General features: G+C 42.7%; 1 protein-coding gene across 4 annotated transcripts in view; it reads left to right on the top strand.

The window, feature by feature from the left end:
• LOC129867000 (voltage-dependent calcium channel subunit alpha-2/delta-1-like) overlaps positions 1-25,535 on the top strand; it is a 138,276-nt gene that overhangs the window by 57,661 nt on the left and 55,080 nt on the right. For all 4 annotated transcript variants that reach the window (XM_055940077.1, XM_055940076.1, XM_055940078.1 and 1 more), the window contains 12 exons: positions 11,499-11,657; positions 12,242-12,346; positions 12,968-13,046; positions 13,166-13,215; positions 13,335-13,424; positions 13,547-13,621; positions 13,931-14,011; positions 14,235-14,309; positions 20,346-20,417; positions 20,974-21,045; positions 21,280-21,341; positions 21,678-21,754. In XM_055940077.1, coding sequence (XP_055796052.1) covers positions 11,499-11,657; positions 12,242-12,346; positions 12,968-13,046; positions 13,166-13,215; positions 13,335-13,424; positions 13,547-13,621; positions 13,931-14,011; positions 14,235-14,309; positions 20,346-20,417; positions 20,974-21,045; positions 21,280-21,341; positions 21,678-21,754 — 997 coding nt within the window. The remainder of the gene's footprint in view (positions 1-11,498; positions 11,658-12,241; positions 12,347-12,967; positions 13,047-13,165; positions 13,216-13,334; positions 13,425-13,546; positions 13,622-13,930; positions 14,012-14,234; positions 14,310-20,345; positions 20,418-20,973; positions 21,046-21,279; positions 21,342-21,677; positions 21,755-25,535) is intronic.

The following is a 25,535-nucleotide window of genomic DNA, read 5'->3' as shown; positions in this document are numbered from 1 at the left end:
TTTCTATGTCTCCCTCTCTCTTTCTTTATCTCTCAAAGATTAACTCAGATTACACTCAACTAGAACCAACTAGAAAACCCAGAGGTTGAAAACAACACTAGTGCATTAATAAACCCTGATAAAAACAACACAACTGCACCATGTCCACAGTAAGATATTCTACAGTTGTGTTTACATGCACACTAAGAAACCAGTTGCGGTCTCCAAAAGGCTGGAGTATTGTTATTGTCAGTTATTAAATCAACTGGTACAGCTGGTGTCCCCCTAGTACAACATCGTGTGCAGAAACACAAAAACACACCCTTCTCTTGTCCTGTGGGTGTTGTAACCTGACACTAAATAATTTATCTCTAATTTTACCCATACATCCCCACTCATTAACAGCAGCCTAAGTACTAAACTGACATTTCAACACACACACGTCCCTTACATTGTCAGACGGATACAGATGCCTTTGTCTTATTGTGTGTGTGTCCAGTTTTGTTTCTAGCCAGTTCAGTGTTGTTAGGTAGCCAGTTGCAGATAGGTGGTCCTGTGGTCTAAGTGAACAGGGAGGCTGTATAGACTGGGATTAGGGAGTAGAGATTAGCTCTCTGCTCAGTGTCATCTACAATCCAACTCCAACCCAGTCTGAGATATACCACCTATTGAAATGTTCACATTTACATGAATGTTCAGCATGCTCACTAAGTTGTCTGATGCAATGGATAAGGCTGTGAAGTGTTTCTTAGCATGGATTCTAGCATTAATGAATTAGACCCTGATGGAAGAGCAATGCTGTCTCATTTACACACCTCTCTCTCATCCCCTCCCTGTCTCCCTTTCTCCCTCTCACTTTCTATTTCTCTCCATCCCACCTTCCTTCTCACCCTCCATTTAATAGATTAGGTGATAAAAGAGCACATTTTATTATGAGAGTGTGTGTAAGTGTGTGTGTGTGTGTGGTTTGATTTTACTATCATTGTGGGGACCAGAAGTCCTCACAAAAAAAACAAGATTCAGACGAGCGGCGATATTTCACCAGTCCCCACAAAGAAAAAACGTTTTTTAGGCTTAGGGGTTAGATTTAAGGTTAGTGTTACAATTAGGGTATAGGTTTAGGGTTATGAGTTAAGGTGTTATGACATGTACTGGAGGCGAAGTCAGTTGCAGGAGAGCAGAGTATAGTTAACAGGCGCACATTTATTTTACATTTACATTTTAGTCATTTAGCAGACGCTCTTATCCAGAGCGACTTACAGTAGAGTGCATACATTTTATTACATACTGAGACAAGGATATCCCGACCGGCCAAACCCTCCCTAACCCGGACGACGCTATGCCAATTGTGCGTCGCCCCACGGACCTCCCAGCTGCGGCCGGCTGCGACAGAGCCTGGGCGTGAACCCAGAGACTCTGGTGGCGCAGCTAGCACTGCGATGCAGTGCCCTAGACCACTGCGCCACCCGGGACCACTGCGCCACCACTGCGCCACATTTTCCATTCCAAAACGAGAGCACTACAATAATCAAACAGGCTCAAAACACGGAACATAAATAAAAGTCAAGCGCATAAATCAAACACCACATAACATGAAACAATTACACACAAAGACATGATGGAAAACAGAGGGTTAAATACAAATAGATTGATTGGGGAAATGAAAACCAGGTGTGTATGGAACAAGACAAATGGACATATGAAAAATGGAGCGGCGATGGCTGGAAAGCCGGTGACGTCGATCGTTGAACGCCGCCCGAAAAATGAGAGGAGCTGACTTCGGCGGAAGTCGTGACATAGGGTTAGGTTTAGTTTCAGGGTTAGGGTTTTGGGATTAAGGTTGGGTTAAGGGTTAAGGAAAATAGGATTTTGAATGGGAATATTATTTTTTGGAACCTACAAGTATAGTAAAACATACTTGTGTGTGCATGTGTTTCCATCCTGGCTTCTAAGCTTAGTCTTCAGGTCAGGTAGAAGCCTTCAAATTATTCTTCCAAGTGGAGTCCGTCACTCAGTTATAAATATCAAGCTTGTCACACAGACGCAGATATGCACACACACTCACCTAGCCAGATTCTGCTTGTCTCCACGGATGCATGTATATCTGCTCTCGCCATTGGCTGATTAACAGTGGCACATTGATTGGTACAGATCAATGGGTTGCAGCACTGTTTAGAAAGACAGTACAGCCAACTTTTTGCCCAGCCTCTCTGCATCATATAATTACTATGATAACAACATTGTCAGTGTTTTGTCTGTCTTGTAGCTGTAGGTACAATAGGTCTGTGCAGGTTTCAGAGCACTGTTGACTTGGCTGCCAAGGTGTGTGTGTGCGGGGGGAAGGGAAGTTAAGATGCAGATAAATACACACCAAAATATGTTACAGATACGATAAACATTTCCATCATTCAGAATGTTAGTGAAAACACAGCATCCAGCACAGCAAACAAACAATCAATCAAAAGCCCTTTTTACATCAAACTAATAACCACACGTACCTAGTCAATTGCACAACTGAATGCATTCAACTAATATGTGTCTTCCGCATTTAACCCAACCCCTCTGAATCAGAGAGGTACTGGGGGCTGCCTTAATCCATAAGAGTCTAAGCCGGGGGAGGAGTGGGGGTACTACTAACCTATATGGAATTGTTTTAAGGTCATACCAAGGATATTTTTCTATTTGATCAGGAATTTTAAGACCCCTTAAAGTACCCCAAAAATATATTTAAAAACATATTTGATGAAAAAATATTTTTGGCCTTACTGCTATTAGCCCATACAAACACATTGAATAACAGATTCACTGCATGGAACAAAAGAGAATCCCCAGAAAATCTACAGAAAGTTTGTTCTGAAGTATCTGTCCAATATATGAGACATAAGAAAGACCCCTTATTTTTGTCACTAAACAGTACAGATACAGTACCAGTCAAACGTTTGGACACACCTACTAATTCCAGGGTTTTTCTTTATTTTTACTATGTTCTACATTGTAGAATAATGGTGAAGACATCAAAACTATGAAATAACACATATGGAATCATGTAGTAACCAAAAAAGTGTAAAACAAATCAAAATATATTTTAGATTTGATATTCTTCAAATAGCCAACTGTTGCCTTTATGACAGCTTTGCACACTCTTGGCATTCTCTCAATCAGCTTCTTGAGGAATGCTTTTCCAAAAGTCTTGAAGGAGTTCCCACAAATGCTGAGCACTTGTTGGCTGCTTTTCCTTCACTCTGCGGTCCAAATAATACCAAACCATCACTGTTTGGTTGAGGTCAGGTGATTGTGGAGGCTAGGTCATCTGATATATTTTTTTACATTTAACCTTTATTTAACTAGGCAAGTCAGTTAAGAACAAATTCTTATTTATAATGATGGTCTACCCCGGATGACGCTGGGCCAATTGTGTGCCCGCTTTATGGGACTGCCAGTCAAGGCCGGATGTGATACAGCCTGGATACGAAACAGGGACTATAGTGACGCCACTTGCACTGAGATGCAGGGCCTCAGACCGCTGCGCCACTCGGGAGCTCTGATGCAGCGCTCCATCACTTCCCTTCTTGGTCAAGTAGCCCTTACACAGCCTGGAGGTGTGTTGGGTCATTGTCCTGTTGAAAAACAAATGATAGTCCTGCTAAGCACAAACCAGATGGGATGGCGTATCGCTGCAGAATGCTGTGGTAGCCATGCTGGTTAAGTGTGCCTTGAATTCTAAATAAATCACAGACAGTGTGGGGGTGCTTTGCTGGTTACATTATCACACCTCCTCCTCAATGCTTCACAGTGAGAACCACACATGCAGAGATTGTCTCTCTGGTATAAAGGATTTGGAGACAGGCGCAGGAATACATCATCTGGGTTTTTAATAAACGCAAAACAAGCACATATACAAAACACTGGGATATACCCAAACAAAAGAGCGAGGGTAAACCTCGTAGAACAACACGGCACAAGACCCATAATAAACAATGCACAAAACACGCAGCACAGGTTGAGACAACGCATAGGTGCTCACACGACCAACGGACATGGGAACAATAATCGACAGCCCAATGTGGAAACAAAGGGCAGATTTATACAAACACAATCAGTGAGGAATTGGAACCAGGTGTGTGTAATGACACAGTTCAGTGCAGCCTAGAAGGCCGGTGATGTCGACCTCCAGAACTGGTGAACAGAATGAGCAGCAGTACCGAGGGGATCTGCTCTGCGTCTCACTACAACATGGTGGTTGGAAACAAAATTCTCAAATTTGGACTCATCAGACCAAAGGACAGATTTCCACCAGTCTAATGTCCTTTGCTCGTGTCTCTTGGTCTTTGCAAGTGTTTTCTTATTATTGTTGTCCTTTAGTAGTGGTTTCTTTGCATCAATTCGACCATGAAGGCCTGATTCACGCAGTCTCCTCTGAACAGTTGATGTTGAGATGTGTCTGCTAATTGAACTCTGTGTAATATTTATTTGGGCTGCAATTTCTGAGGCTGGTAAATCTAATGAACTTTTCCTCTGCAGCAGAGGTAACTCTGGGTCTTCCTTTCCTGTGGCGGTCCTCATGAGAGCTAGTGTCATCATAGCGGTTGAAAGTTTTTGCGAGTGCACTAAAGGAACTTTCAAAGTTCTAGAAATTTTCCGCATTAACTGACCTTCATGTCTTAGTCATGATGGACTGTCATTTCTCTTTGCTTATTTGAGCTGTTCTTGCCATAATATGGACTTGGTCTTTTACAAATAGTGCTATCTTCTGTATACCACCCCTACCATGTCACAACACAACTGATTGGCTGAAATACGAGGACAGAGGGCGCTGTTTTCACTTTGGGGGAAAATTGTGCCCAATTTAAACAGCCTCGTACTCAATTCTTGCTCGTACAATATGCATATTATTATTACTATTGGATAGAAAACACTCTCTAGATTCTAAAACCGTTTGAATTATATCTGTGAGTCAAACAGAACTCATTTGGCACAAACTTCCTGACCAGGAAGTGTAAAATCTGAAATCGATGCTCTGTTCTAGGTCCTGCCTATAAATGGGCATGATACGTATTAGTATACATGCACGTCATACACCTTCCCCTGGATGTCAAGAGGCAGTGAGAGAAGAAATTTAGTGTTTATCTTGGTCTGAGATGGAATAAATCCTCTTGGAATGACATGTCACCCATTTCCTGTTTTCTGGAAAGCGCGAGGTTGGACCTGGAATTGCCTTCTGAAAAGCTTTCGTTATAGGCGACTACTATCTCCGGCTTTGATTTTATTTGATACATGTGACAATATCATCGTAAAGTATGTTTTTTCAATATAGTTTTATTAGACTATTGAAATTTATTCGGGACGTTAGGCGTGTTGCGTTGTGTGCCTTTGTTCAGGAAGGAGAGCTTTGAGCCACTTGGCTAGTGCGCTTGCTAATTCAAGAGGGAAAAAGGACGTTCTAAATCCAAACAACGATTGTTCTTGACAAAGGACCTCTTGTACAACATTCTGATGAAAGATCATCAAAAGTAGGACCCATTTTATGATGCTATTTCATATATCTGTCGAACTGTGTACTATTAGTTTTGCGCCCAGGTTTTGGGCACTCGCTCGCCATAACTAAGCCGTATGTCGTAATGAAGTTATTTTTAGAATTCTAACACGGCGATTGCATTAAGAACTAGTGTATCTATCATTTCCTATACAACATGTATTTTTTTGTTATGTTTATGAATAGCTATTTGGTCAGAATATGTGTGTCAGAAAAAGTGTCAGAAAAATATCCGGATGTTGTGGGAAAAAGTAGCTACGTTAGCACAATGTATAACCACTGATTTCAGCTCTAAATATGCACATTTTCGAACAAAACATAAGTGTATGTATAACCTGATGTTATAGGACTGTCATCTGATGAAGCATACCAAGGTTAGTCAAAAATTATATATCCTTTGCTGGTTTGTTACGATCGCTAACTTTTGCTACTGGGAAATGGCTTGTGTTTCTTGCTATTGTGGTAAGCTAATATAACGCTATATTGTGTTTTCGCTGTAAAACACTTAATAAATCGGAAATATTGGCTGGAATCACAAGATGCCTGTCTTTCATTTGCTGTACACTATGTATTTTTCAGAAATGTTTTATGATGAGTAATTAGGTATTTGACGTTAGTGTCTGTAATTATTCTGTCTGCTTTCGGTGCAATTTCTGATTGTAGCTGCAATGTAAACTATGATTTATACCTGAAATATGCACATTTTTCTAACAAAACATAGATTTATTGAATAACATGTTATAAGACTGTCATCTGATGAAGTTGTTTGTTGGTTAGTTTGGTTGGTTCTTGGTTAGTTAGGTTGGCTTTGTGCATGCTACCTGTGCTGTGAAAAATGTCTGTCTTTTTTTTATTTGGTGGTGAGCTAACATAAATATACGTGCTGTTTTCGCTGTAAAACATTTTAAAAATCGGACATGTTGGCTGGATTCACAAGATGTGTACCTTTTATTTGCTGTATTGGACTTGTTAACCTGTTGGGGGTGCAGCCCGACACCGGTACACCTATGACAACATCCAGCTCAAAGTGCAGGGCGCGAAATTCAAAATATATTTTTTAAAAATATTTAACTTTCACACATTAACAAGTCCAAGACACCAGATGAAAGATAAACTTCTTGTGAATCAAGCCAACATGTCCGATTTTTAAAATGTTTTACAGGGAAGACAAAATATGTAAATCTATTAGCTAACCACGTTAGCAAAAGACACCACTTTTCTAACTCCATCAGTTTCTTACTCCAACAGGTGCTATCACAAATTCGACCAAATAAAGATATAAATAGCCACTAACCAAGAAACAAATTCATCAGATGACAGTCTGATAACATATTTATTGTATAGCATATGTTTTGTTTCGAAAGATTTGCATATTTCATGTATAAACCATAGTTTACATTTCAGCTACAATCAGAAATTGCACCGAAAGCAGCCATAATATTTACAGACACCAACGTCAAATAGCTAATTACTCATCATAAAACATTTCTGAAAAATACATAGTGTGCAGCAATTGAAAGACAGGCATCTTGTGATTCCAAACAATATTTCCGATGTATTAAATGTTTTACAGCGAAAACAAAATGTATCGCTATATTAGCGTAGCCACAATAGACAGAAACACTTGGGCGCCCACGGCCAGTTCACATGCACGACAGATATATGAAATAACATCATAAAATGGGTCTTACTTTTGCTGATCTTTCATCAGAATGTTGAACAAGGTGTCCTCTGTCCAGATGAGTCGTTGTTTGGATTCAGAATGGCAAATTTCCCTCTTCAATTAGCATTGGCACTAGCCGAGTGGCACAAATTTCTCCAACGTAAACACAGTCAGAGGACGGAACACGGCAAAACTCCCGAAAAAATTTCAATAATCTGATTAAACTATATTGAAAAAACATACATTACGATGATATGGTCACATGTATCAAAAAAAAAAAGCGCCGGGGATAGTTACCGTCCGTAACGGCAGCAAAACAGAAGTCAATCCCACTTCCTTCAGAGTACTGGAAGTGGACGGTCACGTCAAAGAAATAGGTTTTTTTCCACCACAGACCAAGATGAGCACAACATTTCTTCTCTCACACCCTCTTGACACCAATAGGAAGGCATATGGAGTGTAAGTAGACTCCTAGGTGTCAAGACCATGTATAGGCATCAAGTTGAAAAGAGCATCGATTTCTGACATTTCACTTCCTGGTCAGGAAAAGTGCTGCAGAAGGACTTCTGTTTCACTCAGAGAAATAATTCCAACTGTTTTAGAAACTAGAGAGTGTTTTCTATCCAAAAAGAATAATAATATCCATATTGTACGAGCAAGATTTGAGTAGGAGGCCGTTTGAAATGGGCACGATTTCACTGGCTACTCAACACTTAACAATTAAAAATATATTTTTTAATTTTACGCTCTGCCTTTTCAGTGGAATGTGGGAGGAGTTCCGCTGGCGGAACGCCAGAGCAGTACAGGTTAAGAAGGAAAGAAATTCCACATATTAACTTTTAACAAGACGCACCTGTTAATTGAAATGCATTCCAGGTGACTGCCTTATGAAGCTGGTGGGGCGAATGCCAAGATTGTGCAAAGCTGTCATGAAGGCAAAGGGTGTCTACTTTGAATAATCTCAAATATAAAATGTATTTTGATTTGTTTAACACTTTTTTTGGTCACTACACGATTCCATATGTGTCATTTAATAGTTTTGATGTCTTCACTATTATTCTACAATGCAGAAAATAGTAAAAAATAAATTAAAAACATTGAATGAGTAGGTGTGTCCAAACCTTTGGCTGGTACTGTATACAGTGCATTCGGAAAGTATTCAGATCCATTGAGCTTTACCACTGTCTGTTACGTTACAGCCTTATTCTAAAATGTATTAAATGAAAAAAAATCGTCATCAATCTACACACAATACCACATAATGACAAAGTGAAAACAGGTTTTTATAAATGTATATTAAATATAAAAAAAATGTAAATACCCTATTTCCATAAGTATTCAGACCTTTTGCTATGAGACTCGACATTGAATTCAGGTGCATCCTGTTTCCATTGATCATCCGGGAGATGTTTCTACAACGTGATTGGAGTTCACCTGTGGTAAATTTAATTGATTGGACATGTTTTAGAAAGGCACAGACCTGTCTATATAAGGTCCCACAGTTGACAGTGCATGTGAGAGCAAAAACCAAGTCATGAGTTGGAAGGAATTTAAATAAATCAAATCAAAGTTTATTTATCACGTGCCCTGAATAAAACAGGTGTAGATCTTACAGTGAAATGCTTACTTACAGGCTCTAACCAATAGTACAAAAAAGGTATTAGGTGAACAATAGGTAAGTAAAGAAATAAAAACAACAGTAAAAAGACAGTAAAAAACAGTGGCGAGGCTATATACAGTAGTGAGGCTATAACAGTAGAGAGGCTACATACAGACACCGGTTAGTCAGGCTGATTGAGGTAATATGTACATGTAGATATGGTTAAAGTGACTATGCATATATGATGGACATAGTTGCGTAAAAGAGGGGTTGGTGGGTGGTGGGTGGCGGGACACAATGCAGATAGCCCGGTTAGCCAATGTGCGGGAGCACTGGTTGGTCGGGCCTATTGAGGTAGTATGTACATGATAGTATAGGTAAAGTGACTATGCATATATGATAAACAGAGAGTTTCATCGCCGTAAAAAGACGGGTTGAGGGGGGTTGTGGGGGGCACACAATGCAAATAGTCCGGGTAGCCATTTGATTGGCACTTGGCACTCCGGTACCGCTTGCCATGCGATAGTAGAGAGAACAGTCTATAACTGGGGTGGCTGGGGTCTTTGACAATTTTTAGGGCCTTCCTCTGACACTGCCTGGTGTAGAGGTCCTGGATGGCAGGCAGCTTAGCCCCAGGGATGAACTGGGCCGTACGCACTACCCTCTGTAGTGCCTTGTGGTCAGAGGCCGAGAAATTGCCATACCAGGCAGTGATGCAACCAGTCAGGATGCTCCGAGACAGGATTGTGTCGAGGCACAGATCTGGGGAAGGGTACCAACAAAGTCTGCAGCGTTGAAGGTCCCAAAGAACACAGTGGCCTCCATCATTCTTAAATGGAAGAAGTTTAGAACCACAAAGACTCTTCATAGAGTTGGTCTAGGTCAGGGAGGTGACCCCAAGAATCTAATGGTCACTCTGACAGAGATCCAGAGTTCCTCTGTGGAGATGGAAAAACCTTCCAGAAGGACAACCATCTCTGCAGCACTCCACCTATCAGGCGTTTAAGGTAGATTGGCCGGACAGAACTCACTCCTCAGTAAAGGGCAGCTGACAGCCCGTTTGGAGTTTTACAAAAGGCACCTTAAGACTCTCAGACCATGAGAAACAACATTCTCTGGTCAGATGAAACCAAGATTGAACTCTTTGACCTGAATTCAAAGCGTCATGTCTGGAGGAAATCTGGCACCATCCCTACGGTGAAAACATTACCACATCATCATGCTGTGGAAATGGTTTTTTTAGGCCGGGACTGGGAGAGTAGTCAGAATCGAAGGAAAGATGAACGGAGCAAAGTACACAGCCTAGACAACGCAGTAGTGGGTTCGGAACAAGTCTCTGAATGTCCTTGTGGCCCAGCCAGAGCCCGGACTTGAACCCAATCGAACATCTCTGGAGAGACCTGAAAATAGCTGTCCAGCAACGCTGTCCATCCAACCTGACAGAGCTTGAGAGGATCTGCAGAGAAGAAATGGAGAAACTCCCATAATACAGGTGTGCCAAGCTTTTAGTGTCATACACAAGAAGACTTGAGACTGTAAATGTTGCCAAAGGTGCTTCAACAAAGTACTGAGTGAAAGGGCTGAATACTTATGTAATTGTGATATTTCAAATTTGTTTTGCTAAAATTAGCTAAAATTTCTAAAAAACTGTTTTTACTTTGTCACTATCTGGTATTGTGTGTAGATTGATGAGGGGAAAAACAATTTCATCCATTTTAGAATAAGGCTGTAACTTAACAAAATGTGGAAAAGTTCATGCGGTCTGAATACTTTTCGAATACTCTGTACTTCCATAAATGTTTTTGACTGGTACCGGTGGACCCTCAGATGAGTCTTTTGAGGCCTGTGGGCCTTCTAAAGCAAAACAAGAGTCTCACCTTTACACAGATGGGTCATATTAGTGTGAAGCCCAAACTGATCGAACACTACAGACAAAAATTGGTAGGTCACCTGTGTCGACATCACATGAGTCCCACAACGCTTGTGGGGGTCTTAAAGCAAATCGTAGAACACTGTCATGTTCGTGAGAGTCTCATCTTACCTTACAGGGGTAATAGTTTGTAGGCCAAACCAGTTGGACACTAGAGACGATTTTGTGAGAAGACCGATTTTCGGGTTGTCTCATGGTCTGACAAACACCGCTATAGCTCTGTCGCATTTCACCGCAGATGTGGAAGTGTTACATAGGCGGATTCAGCGGATTGAGACTCATCCAATGCAAGAAAACAGACACAGTGTATCTCTAGCTTAAGCTGATCGATTTTTATATGATGCTGAATAGTTTTTCACAGGGGCTAGGGCATCAACGTTAATCAACGTCATCAGCACCTGGGAGCAGTTTGGGGTTAACTGCCTTGCTCATGGACAAAATGGCATATTTTTCCACATTGCTGGCTTTGGGATTCGAACCAGCAACATTTTGGTTGCTGGCTCAATGCTCTTAACCGCTAGGCTACCTGCCGCTGTGTGTGTGTAAATGTGTGTGTGTGCATTTGTGCATGCGTGATATTTCCACTCTAATGAGAGTGAGTTGGTAGAGGGAGTCTCATTTCCATGGTACCAGCCCATGATCCTGATAGGATGCAAAGTAATTAGCAACACTTGATGAATGTGTCTGTTTACCACTGCATGATAATAGTCAAGGCCAGGTGTGTGTGTGGGTAATCACTATGTGTGTCTGTGTGCGTGCGTTTGTCTAACCCCTATCTGTCTCCCTCTACCAGTTCAACACCAGGGTGAATAACACAGCGTGTTTTGACCACCTGGTCCAGGCCAACGTGAGGAATAAGAAGATCCTGAAGGATGCTGTTCAGAACGTCTCTGCTAAAGGCATCACCAACTACACCAAGGGATTTGAGTTTGCCTTCGAACAGCTCCATGCAGTAAGAGGCCCTATGCTCTGTTCGTAACACTGTAGCGATAATAGATGTACAGAGTAACGACAGCCCTGCTCCTTGTTATTTTACTTTGATACTTCAGGAACATACTGCACTTCATGTAAAATGTACAAACTGTTACCTTTGAGCTCTGCTCTTTCTCGTATGATAGATTATTGTCAGACACTGACCTCTGCTGCAGAACTGAGCCATTACCGCTAGATGGGCACGCTGCAAAGTCAAAATTGTCTATTTTGTAAAAATTTATGAAAACTAAAATGTGCTTTTTGATCTTAATTTAAGGGTTAGCAGTGTGCATAAGGTTAGGGTTAATGTTAGGATTAGGTTTAACATCTGATTATATGACTTTGTGGCTGTGCCAGCTAGTGACCAATATGCAGTTATGACTCCAGGGCAAGTTTCATGACAATAAACGCCAACCTGCATGTCCAACCCTCCTCCAGTCTTCTAAAACCCTGATTTTTGTCATCTGCTTCTTACCAGTACCTTGATTAGAGAATTTGGTGGTGGTGTGTTAGGATGGGGGTTAGCAACCTCTGTTCTCTACCTGGTGTGTTTTCTCTGTGCAGACTAACATCACTAGAGCCAACTGTAACAAGATCATCATGCTGTTCACTGACGGAGGAGAAGAAAGAGCATCGGCCATACTTCAGGAATACAACTCTGACAAGAAGGTACAGTTGAACGCACACACACACTTTAATGTATAATCCACCTAGTCGGTGACCCTTCTAGTAAACGCAGAGTAATGCGTTGGATCAAGAGGAACTATTCTGTGTGCTGAACCTATTGTTTATACAGGCGGAGAGCAATGATTATTACAAACACACACGCACCCACACACACACACACACACACCCACACACACACACAAAACCCTAAACCTTAACCCTAGCTCCTAACCCTAACCCTAAACCTAACACTAATTCTAACCTTAACCCTAAACCCACTAGAAATAGCGTTTGACCTTGTGGGGACTAACAAGCAGATATGAAGTGTGGTGATGACTCTACCAATGCTAAAGCTGTTCTCGCTGCTCAGCACATGAAAGGAAATGGGTATGATGGGGTTTAGAGAGAGCATGGTAACACCACCCCCAGGTCTTCACAAAACAACACACTGCGTGCAATATAACAGTAACCCTCCCACGAGCAGGATTTAACATTCTATGGCTCATAATAACCTCACAGTGGCTTGGTTCATACAATACCTAACTATGGTTGATTAACTTCCATCACACAATACGGTTCAATGTGGATGTTGCTATAACAGATGCATATGTTCCTGTGTTCTAGGTGCGTATCTTTACCTTCTCAGTAGGTCAGCACAACTATGATAAAGGTCCAGTCCAGTGGATGGCCTGCGCTAATAAAGGTATGTTGTTGTTGTTTGTAATATTGAAGCACTGCTACAGCTGTGTATGATTTGAGGTCCATTTTGGTCTACTCATATAATGAATATCCTGATCTTAGCCCATTCTCTGTTTCTCCCAGGATACTTCTATGAGATTCCCTCAATTGGAGCCATACGCATCAACACTCAAGTGAGAAGCAATGTGCATGAACATGTGTGTGTGTTTAATGTTGTCCCAGACGTGTGTCTGTGATTGACTTTGTCTTTAAGGTGTGTATTTGAAGGAGAGTATGTATGTGTGTGTTCTAGGAGTACCTGGATGTACTGGGCAGACCCATGGTTTTAGCTGACCAGCTGGCCAAGCAGGTCCAGTGGACTAATGTCTACCTCGACGCTCTGGTATGACATCACTTCCTCCAATCCCACAATGCACCTCACCAAAATCTAACTCTATGCTGGAGGCTTCTGAAACCCAACAATGATGACTTTAATTTAGCTTTCTTTGTCTGTGTGTGTATTAGGAGCTAGGTCTGGTCATCACAGGAACCCTACCTGTCTTCAACAAGACCAAGTATAAAGATGAATTGGGCATAGAGGTAATCCACATACACAACCAGGAAAACAAACTCTTTACGTTTACACAGATGCTCTTTCCCAGAATGACTTACAGTAATGAGTGCATAATTTTTTTTACTGGTCCCGCTTGGGAATCAAACCCACATCCCTACCATTGCAAGCGCCATGCTCTACCAACTGGGCCTCACGGGACCGTTTTTCAGATAATCCCATCCCAGCATTAGACGCCAATATCCTCTAAATTAGCACGACTCTTACTATTCAGACTGTGATTTTACATTTTCATTTTGATCTCCTTGCCTCTTTCCCCCTCTTTCCCCCTCTCTCAGATTCAGAACCAGTTGATCCTAGGCGTGATGGGGATTGACGTGTCACTAGATGACATCAAGAAGCTCACACCGCGCTACACTGTGAGTGACACACACACTAACACACCAGAACACTCCTTATTCTCTTACTTCAGTCTCAGTGTTACCTGTGACAGCTCTACCCTCTCTCATATCAACTCAATCATGTTGATGATACTTTAATAATCCAGAACAGTGATGTATTGAGAAGACATCAATGTTCCCTATGGCGTACAGCCTATGATCAACTGTCTCCTCCAAACCTCTCTGTACCTCCGTTTCTTAGATCGGACCTAATGGATATTATTTTGCCATCGACCCCAACGGATATGTGCTGCTACACCCCAACCTCCAACCTAAGGTATGTTCTATTCTTACCTCTTCTATTCTGTTAACACGGTTTACAATCCCAACTCATACAGAGTAGACTGATGATCCTGAGGTGCTGCTATGACTGCTGTGGATCTTATGCATATTCATATGAACACACGCATGATCGTAGCAGTATATCTAGCCACTAGGCCACCATGATGGTTCTGACCCACCTTTAGAGAAACACAACCCACTGCTCCTCCCTACCTCTTCGATTCATCCCTACCTCTTCTATTCCTCCTCCACTTTCTTTTCCTCCTCTCCTGACCTCCTCCTCAACACCTGCAGGCCAGGTCTTGACAGGCTACATAGGGCCGTGTGTGGCCCAGGCCCAGGCTCTCTTTTGGGGCATGTTGTGTTCAGAGGGGGGCCTCTCTGGATCTGAGTTTTAGTTCTCCTGGGACACATGTTCACATCTCATCCAGCCACAGCCTATACTATGTTCTGCTATAGTAGAGGCTAATCAAAATGGATACACACTCATGGATCCAATCTATACATACACACACAGGCACTGACCAACACACAGCATACACATGGAGTGCATGCATGTGTGTGAAGGCATGCAGCCTCTTTCAAAGGGAACCATTTCAAAGTGACCGGGGGTCTTGTAGAGTGTTGTATACGTTTCCTATGGAAGAACCATCTGTGTGAGTGTGTTAGTCAGGTTTTGGAGCAGGCTTCACATTACAGAGAGGGGATCAGAGATGAATGCCATCAGAAGGCCTTGGTCTGACTAATGTGATTTGAACCATGCTGATATACGAGCCAGGTCACCCATGACACAAGTCAGTATTCGACGTCCACCCACGTCTGAGGACGTCAAGCGATGATGTGGAAACCGGCCACTAGGGGCAACAGTGAGAACTGTTACCTTCAAGTAGGTTTCGGGTTTTGCTAGGGCATCGTGGACGGGGATGGCGTAAGAATCTGCCTCTTTTTCCAAAGGTTGCAAGTTGAAATCATGCGATAAAAAGTTATTTTTGTTTTAAGCCTATCCCAAACCTTAACCCTTAGCTTAACCATTTGAAGTTAATGCATTACTTTAAGATTTCCGAGTTAATGCCTAAACTTAACCATGACCTTAAAAACTTAACCTTAAAAAGTTTGAGAAACATTAATGAACATCTAATTCTGATGTGAAACTGAGAGCTAGTTGGATATACACTGAGTATACAAACATTAAGAACACTAGCTTTTTCCATAACAGACTGACCAGGTGAATCCAGGTGAAAGCTATGATCCCTTATTGATGTCACTTGTTAAATCCACTCCAATCAGTGTAGATGAAGGGGAGGAAACAGGTTAAAGAAGGATTTTAAATCCTTGAGACAATTGAGACATGGATTGTGTATGTGTACCATTCAGATGGGCAAGACAAAAGATTTAAGTGCCTTTGAACGGCGTATGGTAGTAGGTGCCAGGCACACTGGTTTGTGTCAAGAACTGCAATGTTGCTGGGTTTTTCACACTCATATGTGTATCAAGGACAACTGTGGAAAGCATTGGAGTCAACATGGGTCATCATCCCAGTGGAACGCTTTCAACACCTCGTCCATGCATCGATGCATTGAAGCTGTTCTGTTCTCAATCAGCGGCAGCTGTCTATCGTTGTCTCTGATTGAGAACCATACTTAGGTACCTTTTTCCCACATGGTTTTTGTGGGTAGTTGTTTTCTGTTTTGTGTCTGTACCAGACAGAACTGTTTTCGTGTTGTTCTATTTTTGGTTATTTTGTCTCAGTGTTCAGTTTTAATAAAAAACATGAACACTTACCACGCTGTGCTTTGGTCCACACCTTCTTCAACAGACGGCTGTTACACTCCTACATTCCAGGAGGAATAGATAAGAATAGTGACTAGTACGTATTAGTTAGTTACTAACCTCCAGTAAACTAACGTCACATAATTAGCTCAATGTTTCACACTGTTTATTTAGACTCTTTCAGATTTTCTATGTAATGGTTTCTTTCCACTAATCCATCTGTCATGTTGTTATTATGTTATATAAGTGACGAGAGACGTTTGGGTGTGCGGTTATGTGTGTATGTGAGAGGGAGTGGGGGAGAGAGAGAAGGGTGGGTCCTAGAGGAAATGATAGATGTTGTAGATAAGGCAGTTTCCTGTGATGAGTTAAGTCATCGGAGCTAGAGCTGTCTGGCAGAGAGAAGCAGTGACTAAACTAACACATGATGACATGACCAGGGTTATAGCGGGTCCTTCCTTAGTACTGCTGCAGGTTTGCCGTTCTCCCTGGATCAATTCTTGAAACTGTAGTTCCTATTTATATTCACACCATATACATGCTTTTTAAATTATGTCCATTATCCAGTGAAAGGGCATGAGTATTTTCTCATGGACCCCTGTGCTGTCTATGGTCTCCCCTATGGGGGCCCACCCTGAAACACACACCCTGTCAATCTTACTGTGTATGATGTGTGTGTCCGTGCCTGTGTGTGTGTCTGTGCAAATGTGTGATCAGAGAAACAGAGGGGTGTGTGAATATTGAGGGTGACCTTTGACTATTTGAACATATTCTCTCTTTTCTCTCTCTTTCTTGTGTTTCGGTCTGTATGTGATTATGGTTGTATAGTAAAGCCATTTCATATTCATCAAATAAATCCCTCGCTACATTTGGAGTTGGATTTTGATCTCTCTCCCCCACCCACTCACTTACCCCCTCTCTTTCTTTCTCTGCCATATACTTTCATCCTCCCACAGACTAAACGATTTGACTGTTTATCAATGTGCATGTATTTTCTGTATCATCTAATGGCCTCTAACGCAACTAGCTCTCACAGTTTCACGTCAGAATTAGACATTTTTCAAACGTCATATTTTGAAGTTGTTGCAAAATGTCACATTTTGAAGTGTTTAATGTTAAGTTTAGTTTAACTCCTAATGGTTAAGGTAAGGGTTAAGGTTTGGAATAGGCTTGAAAAAAAATCTCTAAAACGACTGTCCATTGCTGGATTCAAACTTGCAACCTTTGGAATCAGAGGGAGACGCTTATGCCCAACCCCGTCCACAACACCCTAGCAAAACTGTTACCTACTTGAAAGTAACAGCACTCACTGTTGCTCCTAGTGGCCGGATTCCACATCATCTCATGACGTCCTCAAATATCGATGGACGTCGAATACTGACTTGTATCACGAATGACCTGACTCCTAACAAAATAGATGTTATTTTTTTAAGCTAAAATCCTATTCATCTTCCTCCTCCTTCTCCACTGTTCCATCTGTATTTTCTCTCTCCATCTAATGTAAGGATCATTTATTAACCACCACAATCACAGTGTGTGTCTAGCTTTTGCAGAAACTAAATCCATATGAACCTTCTATAAAGGGTATGCAGTCTAAAGGTAGAGCAGCGTTGTTTTAGACCAACGTATCAGGTTCCATCCATTTACTGGTGCTTTAACAGAGTATATGTGGATTACTGCTGCTACTTACATTATAAAGTCACTGATACGCAAAGAGGGTTTCGCTGCTGACATTAACACTGTATACAGTCGGTCTGTATGAAACACACATACACAGACTCAAACAGGCATGAAGACAACACACGCACAGACTAAACCACCAACACAAGCAACACACACAAAAACACACACATACACACACACATACCAGGCAAAAGTGCATTGAGGACGTCGTCCCCACAGTGACTGTACGTACATACCCCAACCAGAAGCCATGGATTACAGGCAACATTTTCACTGAGCTAAAGGGTAGAGCTGCCGCTTTCAAAGAGCGGGACTCTAACACGGAGCGTAAAAGAAAACATGCTATGCCCTCCAACGAACCATCAATCAGGCAAAGCATCAATACAGGACTAAGATTGAATCGTACTACATCTGCTCTGACGCTCGTCTTATGTGGCAGGGCTTGCAAACTATTACAGACTACAAAGGGAAGCACAGCTGTGAGCTGCCCAGTGACACGAGCATACCAGACAAACTAATTCACTTCTATGCTCACTTCGAGGCAAGCAACACGGAGGCATGCATGAGAGCATCGGCTGTTCCGGACAACTGTGTGATCACGCTCTCAGTAGCCGACGTGAGTATGACCTTTAAACAGGTCAACATTCACAAGGCTGCGGGGCCAGACGGATTACCAGGACGTCTGCTCCGGGCATATGCTGAACAACTGGCAGTTGTCTTCACTGACATTTTCAACATGTCCCTGATTGAGTCTGTAATACCAACATGCTTCAAACAGACCACCATAGTCCCTGTGCCCAAGAACACGAAGGCAACTTGCCTAAATGACTACAGACCCGTAGCACTCACGTCCGTAGCGATGAAGTGCTTTGAAAGGCTGGTAATGGCTCACATCACCACCATTATCCCAGAAACCGTAGAGCCACTCCAATTTGCATACAGCCCAAACAGATCCACAGATGATGCAATCTCTATTGCACTCCACACTGCCCTTTCCCACCTGGACAAAAGGAACACCTACGTGAAAATGCTATTCATTGACTATAGCTCAACGTTCAACACCATAGTACCCTCAAAGCTCATCACTAAGCTAAGGATCCTGGGACTAAACACCTCCCTCTGCAACTGGATCCTGGACTTCCTGACGGGCCGCCCCCAGGTAGTGAGGGTAGGTAGCAACACATCTGATCCTCAACACTGGAGACCCTCAGGGGTGCGTGCTCAGTCCCCTCTTGTACTCCCTGTTCACACCATCATTAAGTTTGCAAACGACACAACAGTGGTAGGCCTGATCACCGACAATGACGAGACAGCCTATAGGGAGGAGGTCAGAGACCTGGCCGGTTGGTGCCAGAATAACAACCTATCCGTCAACGTAACCAAGAATAAGGAGATGATTGTGGACTACAGGAAAAGGAGGACTGAGGACTCCCCCATTCTCATCGACGGGGCTGTTGTGGAGCAGGTTGAGAGCTTCAAATTTCTTGGTGTCCACATCACCAACTAACTAACATGGTCCAAACACACCAAGACAGTTGTGAAGAGGGCACGACAAAGTCTATGCCCCTTCAGGAAACTAAGAAGATTTGGCATGGGTCCTGAGATCCTCAAAAGGTTCTACAGCTGCAACATCGAGCGCATCCTGACTGGTTGCATCACCAAGCCATAAGACTCCTGAACAGGTAATCAAATGGCTACCCGGACTATTTGCATTGTGTGCCCCCCACAACCCCGCTTTTTACGCTGCTGCTACTCTCTGTTTATCATATATGCATAGTCACTTTAACCATATCTACATGTACATACTACCTCAATCAGCCCGACTAACCGGTGCCTGTGTATAGCCTCGCTACTGTTATAGCCTCGCTTCTGTATGTAACCTCGCTACTGTTATTTTTCACTGTCTTTTTAGTGTTGTTTTTATTTCTTTACTTACCTATTGTTCACCTAATACCTTTTTTGCACTGGTGGTTAGAGCCTGTAAGTAAGCATTTCACTGTAAGGTCTACCTACACCTGTTGTATTCGGCGCACGTGACAAATAAACGTTGATTTGAAGTATTCAAGTCAGTGGTAAACCCCTACCTGGCATTGATTCTCAGCTTTATAAACTGTCTGATTGTATATACAACTATACAGGTTATCCTCTTGTGTTGAACATGATTCAAAGTGTAAGGAGCAGAGTTTTACAGTTTGGCCTGAAGCCATGCTAAGAACCCAGCACTGAAAAACAAACAAACTACTGCATTTCATTACAACTCACTGTTACAACTCACTATAACAACTCAACATGCTTCAGAGGGACCGATATAAACAGGGTCATTCTACTGAATTAACCAGCTTTATTTACTACAATAACCCAGTGTTTTTCTCCATAGTAATGTTGTATTCACTGGTTTCTTGTAAATATTGAATAAATGTATATATGGGCACCTTGTGTGTGTGTGTGTGTATGTGTGTGTGTACACGCGTCCGTGCCTGAGTGTGTGCTTGCTTGCCTGAGAGCGTGTGCCTGTCTGTGTGCGTGAGCGTGTGTCATGCTAACTCATCCACCAGACTAAACACCCTCCTCTCTTCAGAACCCTAAATTCCAGGAGCCTGTCACTCTGGACTTCCTCGATGCGGAACTGGAGAACGACGTCAAAGTCCAGGTAAACACACACACACACACACACACACACACACACACACACACACACACACACACACACACACACACACACACACACACACACACACACACACACACACACACACACACACACACACACACACACACACACACACACACACACAGGTGTTAGTTGTGTCCTGTCTCCTACTAAATCTAATTGAGTGTGATTTACACAGTGACTGGCTGTAAATGAGAGGACATGTTTACAGGAGCAGTGGACACCACAACTCTGTCTGTCTCTCTCTCTCCTTTAATATATACTGTTGGAGTGAAGTTCAACGTATACAGTATGTGCTACAATCTCCTTGTTGTTATTCCTCTCTCTCTCTCTCTCTCTCTCGCTCTCGCTCTCGCTCTCGCTCTCTCTCTCTGGTGTACAGATGTGCACTGTGTTTTAGATTATAGAGAGAATGGTAGAGAGATCAAACCATGTAACCATTCAGATATCTGACACAGGGTACAGTTGAAGAAGAAACATTTTTAGATTTATTTTGTTATTTCTCTCTCCTCTCTCTCTCTCTCTCTCTCTGTAGATCAGGAGAATTATGATAAATGGGAACCCAGGTGAAGAGACCATAGAGACTCTGGTTAAAACTCAGGATGAGGTGAGATCAGCACAAATGACAGATAAATATGTTACTAATACTGACTCACTGATGTCATCTCCCAATGAAAACAGTGAAAAGTTTCCGGGGAAGTGAGTTATATGTTGTTTATGATTTAGGATTAGGATTGTTTTAATGCTTCTGTTTGTGTGTGTATGTGTTTTTACGTGCATTGTGCATGTGTGCGTGCTTGTGTGTGTGTGTTTGTGTGCATGTGTGTGCGCTCTCTGACAGAGATACATCGACAGAGGAGTAAGGACGTACACCTGGGCTCAGGTCAATGGAACAGACTATAGGTGAGCAAGAGGACTGACAGATGTTGATTCCAGATCAGAAACAACCCTTAACCCCATAGCTGTAGCCTTAGAAACTAGTGGCCATCTGAAAGCATTGGATAGGTTGCTGTATTACACGATAGGTTGCTGTAGTATTACAGTTGTCTTAGATCTCGCCTTCATGAATAATATACATCTGGCCAGTAGGGGGCACTCTTTGTCCCTTTCCATCACAGTAAAACAATCACTCAAATGTGTTTATGCAGATTATCAGTGTTCTGTCACCTTCTGGATGAACATGTTTTTTTAAGCATCGCCATCAGACTGTCAACAGTGACTATACCTTTATTTCCCCAGCTTGGCCCTAGTCCTGCCAATGTACAATGAACACTACATACAGGCCAAACTGGGAGACACCATCAGACTGGCTATGGGTGAGTACACACACACAAACACACACATCAACACAAACAAAACATTCTTCAACGACTCTGCTCTCAGATCAGCGAGTTTTCCCATTGTCCCTTATTTATAGAGTGCTTTTTCGAACTTCTGTGAGTGTAATGTTTACTGTTCATTTTATTGTTTATTTCACTTTTGTATATTATCTACTTCACTTGCTTTGCCAATGTTAACATATGTTTCCCATGCCAATAAAGCCCCTTGAATTGAATTGAAATGAGTGGCCCTCTAGACCAGTCTCCAGTCCTCCTACTCATAGACTTAACCACACATACTTTGATCCTCCCTGCAGTCTCTCCCTTTGTCTCGCTCTCTCCTTCCATCCTACCACCCCGCTCTACCTCTCCTGCTCGCTCTCTCCTGGGCTCAGGAGTTTCCCTCTTCCCTCCCTGTCTCCCAACCCTTTCCCACTTCATACTTCCTTTGTTCCCTCTCTCACTCTCTATCTTCATCCTTTCTATTACTCTTTCCTCTGTTCCCTCTGTTGGAATCTGAGGGCAGAGGGGACATATTACCTTCTACAAAGCTTGACTCTGCTCCAGGGCTTTCCTCTGGACTGTAAATCTGTCTGTACCTCTTTCTCTACCCATACCTGGTTTATAGCTGCTCATAGTGGCTTTATCACATGGACCATGTACCTCTGATGTACAAGATAAATCCACCTCTACATCCAACTCTCTGTTGACTTTAATGTTCCCCTCCTGTCTTCTCTCTATCTGCTCCTTTATTGGATCCATACAGCTCCATGGGGCAAGTACTCAGTGTATTCTCTGGTGTATCTCACTTTTCATTATCTCTCCTCCAGTCTCTGCATGGTCATGTGTCTGTGTTTGCTTGATGAAGTATATTAATTCAGAGGGAATCAAGAGGAAGTGAAAAGAGTCTAAGACAGGAAAATGAATGACTAATCTACGGTGATAGGGAGTAATAGAAAGAGCAGTTAAGGTCCATGTGATCCCTGTCCTGCCAAGTCCTAGAGGAGACGCCCCAAATCTACCTGTCATGTTTAACATGCTATTGTAATGATGGATTTAGTTATTTGATTTAACCAGGCAAGACAGTTAAGAAGAAATGGTTATTTACAACGACGGCCTCCCCTAACCCGGACGACGCTGGGCCAATTTTGCGCCGCCCTATGGGACTCCCGATCACCGCCGGTTGTGATACAGCCTGGAATCAAATCAGGGTCTGTTGTGATGCCTCTAACGCTGAGATCAGTGCCTTAGACCGCTGCGCCACTCGGGAGCCCATAAGAATTTCCTTGATTATGGACCAGATACTCATGAACCTTTTGATACTGGACCATCAGTAAACGGTTTCACAGACTGCTGACATGACTGTATCGAGTTTAATGGAATTGTTTCTCATGATGTCTTCTTTTAAAAGATGGGGTGATGAACATTGATGTCTTTACGAGTGTAGAAACTATAGAGCAAAGTAAAATCCCAAGCCAAGGATTGTCACGTATGAAATTATAAGAGAGACAAACACTGTGCTGGAGTAACTGTGGATATCTGTGAACGAACTCTGCTTTATTGCGTGTCTCTGCATGATAGCACCTCACAGTTTTGATAGTGCTGTCGTTTTAAATCAGTTTTCCTTCCTTTTCTAGACTTTTTAATTGGTGTAATATCAATTTGGCAAGACATCTGAATCCCAATGGTTCTGTTTTCTCTCTATCTACCCCCCATCTCTCTCTCTCTCTCTCTGGGGTTACTACAGGGCAGAAGGGCAAGTATTCATCTTCCCCTCTTCTGTTTGTTCGATCACTTCATTGTCACTCCACATCTTCTCTAACTCTCCACACCACACCACACTTAATCTCTGTCCAAAACTGTGTGCGTGCGTGTGCGTGCGTGTGTGTGACACACATTGACTTGTCACCACTGTAACCAGTCTGTGGTTGAGATGAAAATATTTGGCATGGGCCCTCACATCTCAACAAGTTCTACAGCTGCACCATCGAGAGCATCTTCACTGGCTGCATCAACGCTTTGTATGGTAACTGCTTGGCATCTGACCGCAAGGCGCTACAGAAGGTAGTGCATGGGCCGAGCTCCTTGCCATCCAGGACCTCTATACCAGGCGGTGTCAGAGGAAGGTCCAAGCGGTACCAATGCACTCAGGCTGGAACCAACAGGACCCTGACAATCCACAAGACATCTAAACAAGACCGTTAATAGCTAATCAAATGGCTACCCTGACTACCTGCATTAACCCTTTTTGCACCAACTCTCTTGAACTGACTCTATGCACAAGCACGGGACTTTACCCACACACTCACAAATACTTACACTGACTCCCCAACACACATATACACACACCCACACACATACACACTACATACGCCCACACAACCGTATATCATGCATATGCATACAGACGCTACACACACACACACAATACATACAGTGCATTTGGAAAGTATTCAGATCTTTTTCCACATTTTGTTACGTTACAGCCTTATTCTAAAATTGATCATTTTTGTTGTTGTTGTTTTTAACTCATCAATCTACCCACAATAGCCCATAATGACAAGGCAAAAACAGGTTTTTAGAATAGATAAATATAAATGTATATATATATATAAAAAATGAAATATCACATTTACGCCAATATTCAGACCTTTTACTCAGTACTTTGTTGAAGCACCTTTGGCAGCGATTACAGCCTTGCATCTTCTTGGGTTTGACACTACAAGCTTGGCACACCTGTATTCTGGGATTTTCTCCCATTCTTCTCTGCAGATCCTCTCAAGCTGTTGAGTTGGATGGGGAGCATCACTGCACAGCTATTTTCAGGTCTCCAGAATCTGCCTCCGGAATCTGCCTGGGCCTCTCAAGGACATTCAGAGACTTGTCCCAAAGCCACTCCTGCGTTGTCTTTGCTGTGTGCTTAGTGTCATTGTCCTGTTGGAAGGTGAACCTTCACCCCAGTCTGAGTCCCTGAGCGCTCTGGAGCAGGTTTTCATCGAGGATCTCTCTGTACTTTGCTCCGTTCATCTTTTCCTTTGATCCTGACTAGTTTCAGTCCCTGCTGCTGAAAACATCCCCACAGCATGATGCTGCCACCACCATGCTTCACCTTAGGGATGGTATTGGCCAGGTGATGAGCATTGCCTAATTTCCTCCAGATGTGATGCTTGGCATTCAAGCCAAAGAGTTCAATCTTGGTTTTATCAGACCATTTTGTTTCTCTCCTTTAGGTGCCTTTTGACAAACTCCAAGTGGGCTGTCATGTGCCTTTTACTGAGGAGTGGCTTCCATCTGGCCACTCTACCATAAAAGCCTGATTGGTAGAGTGCTGCAGAGATTGCCCTTCTGGTTGTCCTTCTGGAAGGTTCTCCCATCTCTACAGTGGAACTCTGGAGCACTGTTAGAGTGACCATCGGGTTCTTAGTCACCTCCCTGATCAAGGCCCTTCTCCCCTGATTTGGCCGGGCGGCCAGCTCTAGGAACAGTCTTGATGATTCCAAACTTCATCCATTTAAGAATGATGGAGGCCACTGTGTTCTTGGGTACCTTCAATGCTGCAGACATTTTTTGGTAACCTTCCCCAGATCTGTGCCTCAACACAATCCTCTCTCGGCGTTCTACAGACAATTCCTTCGACCTCATGGCTTGGTTTTTACTCTGACACTGTCAACTGTGGGACTTTATATAGACAGGTGTGTGCCTTTCCAAATCATGTCCAATCAATTGAATTTACCACAGGTGGACTCCAATTGAGTTATAGAAACATCTCAAGGATGAC

Source organism: Salvelinus fontinalis, chromosome 12 (genome assembly GCF_029448725.1).
Source record: "Salvelinus fontinalis isolate EN_2023a chromosome 12, ASM2944872v1, whole genome shotgun sequence".
NCBI lineage: Eukaryota > Metazoa > Chordata > Actinopteri > Salmoniformes > Salmonidae > Salvelinus > Salvelinus fontinalis.
Note: the sequence above shows the minus strand (reverse complement) of the source record. Positions and strands in the feature narration are given on the sequence as shown.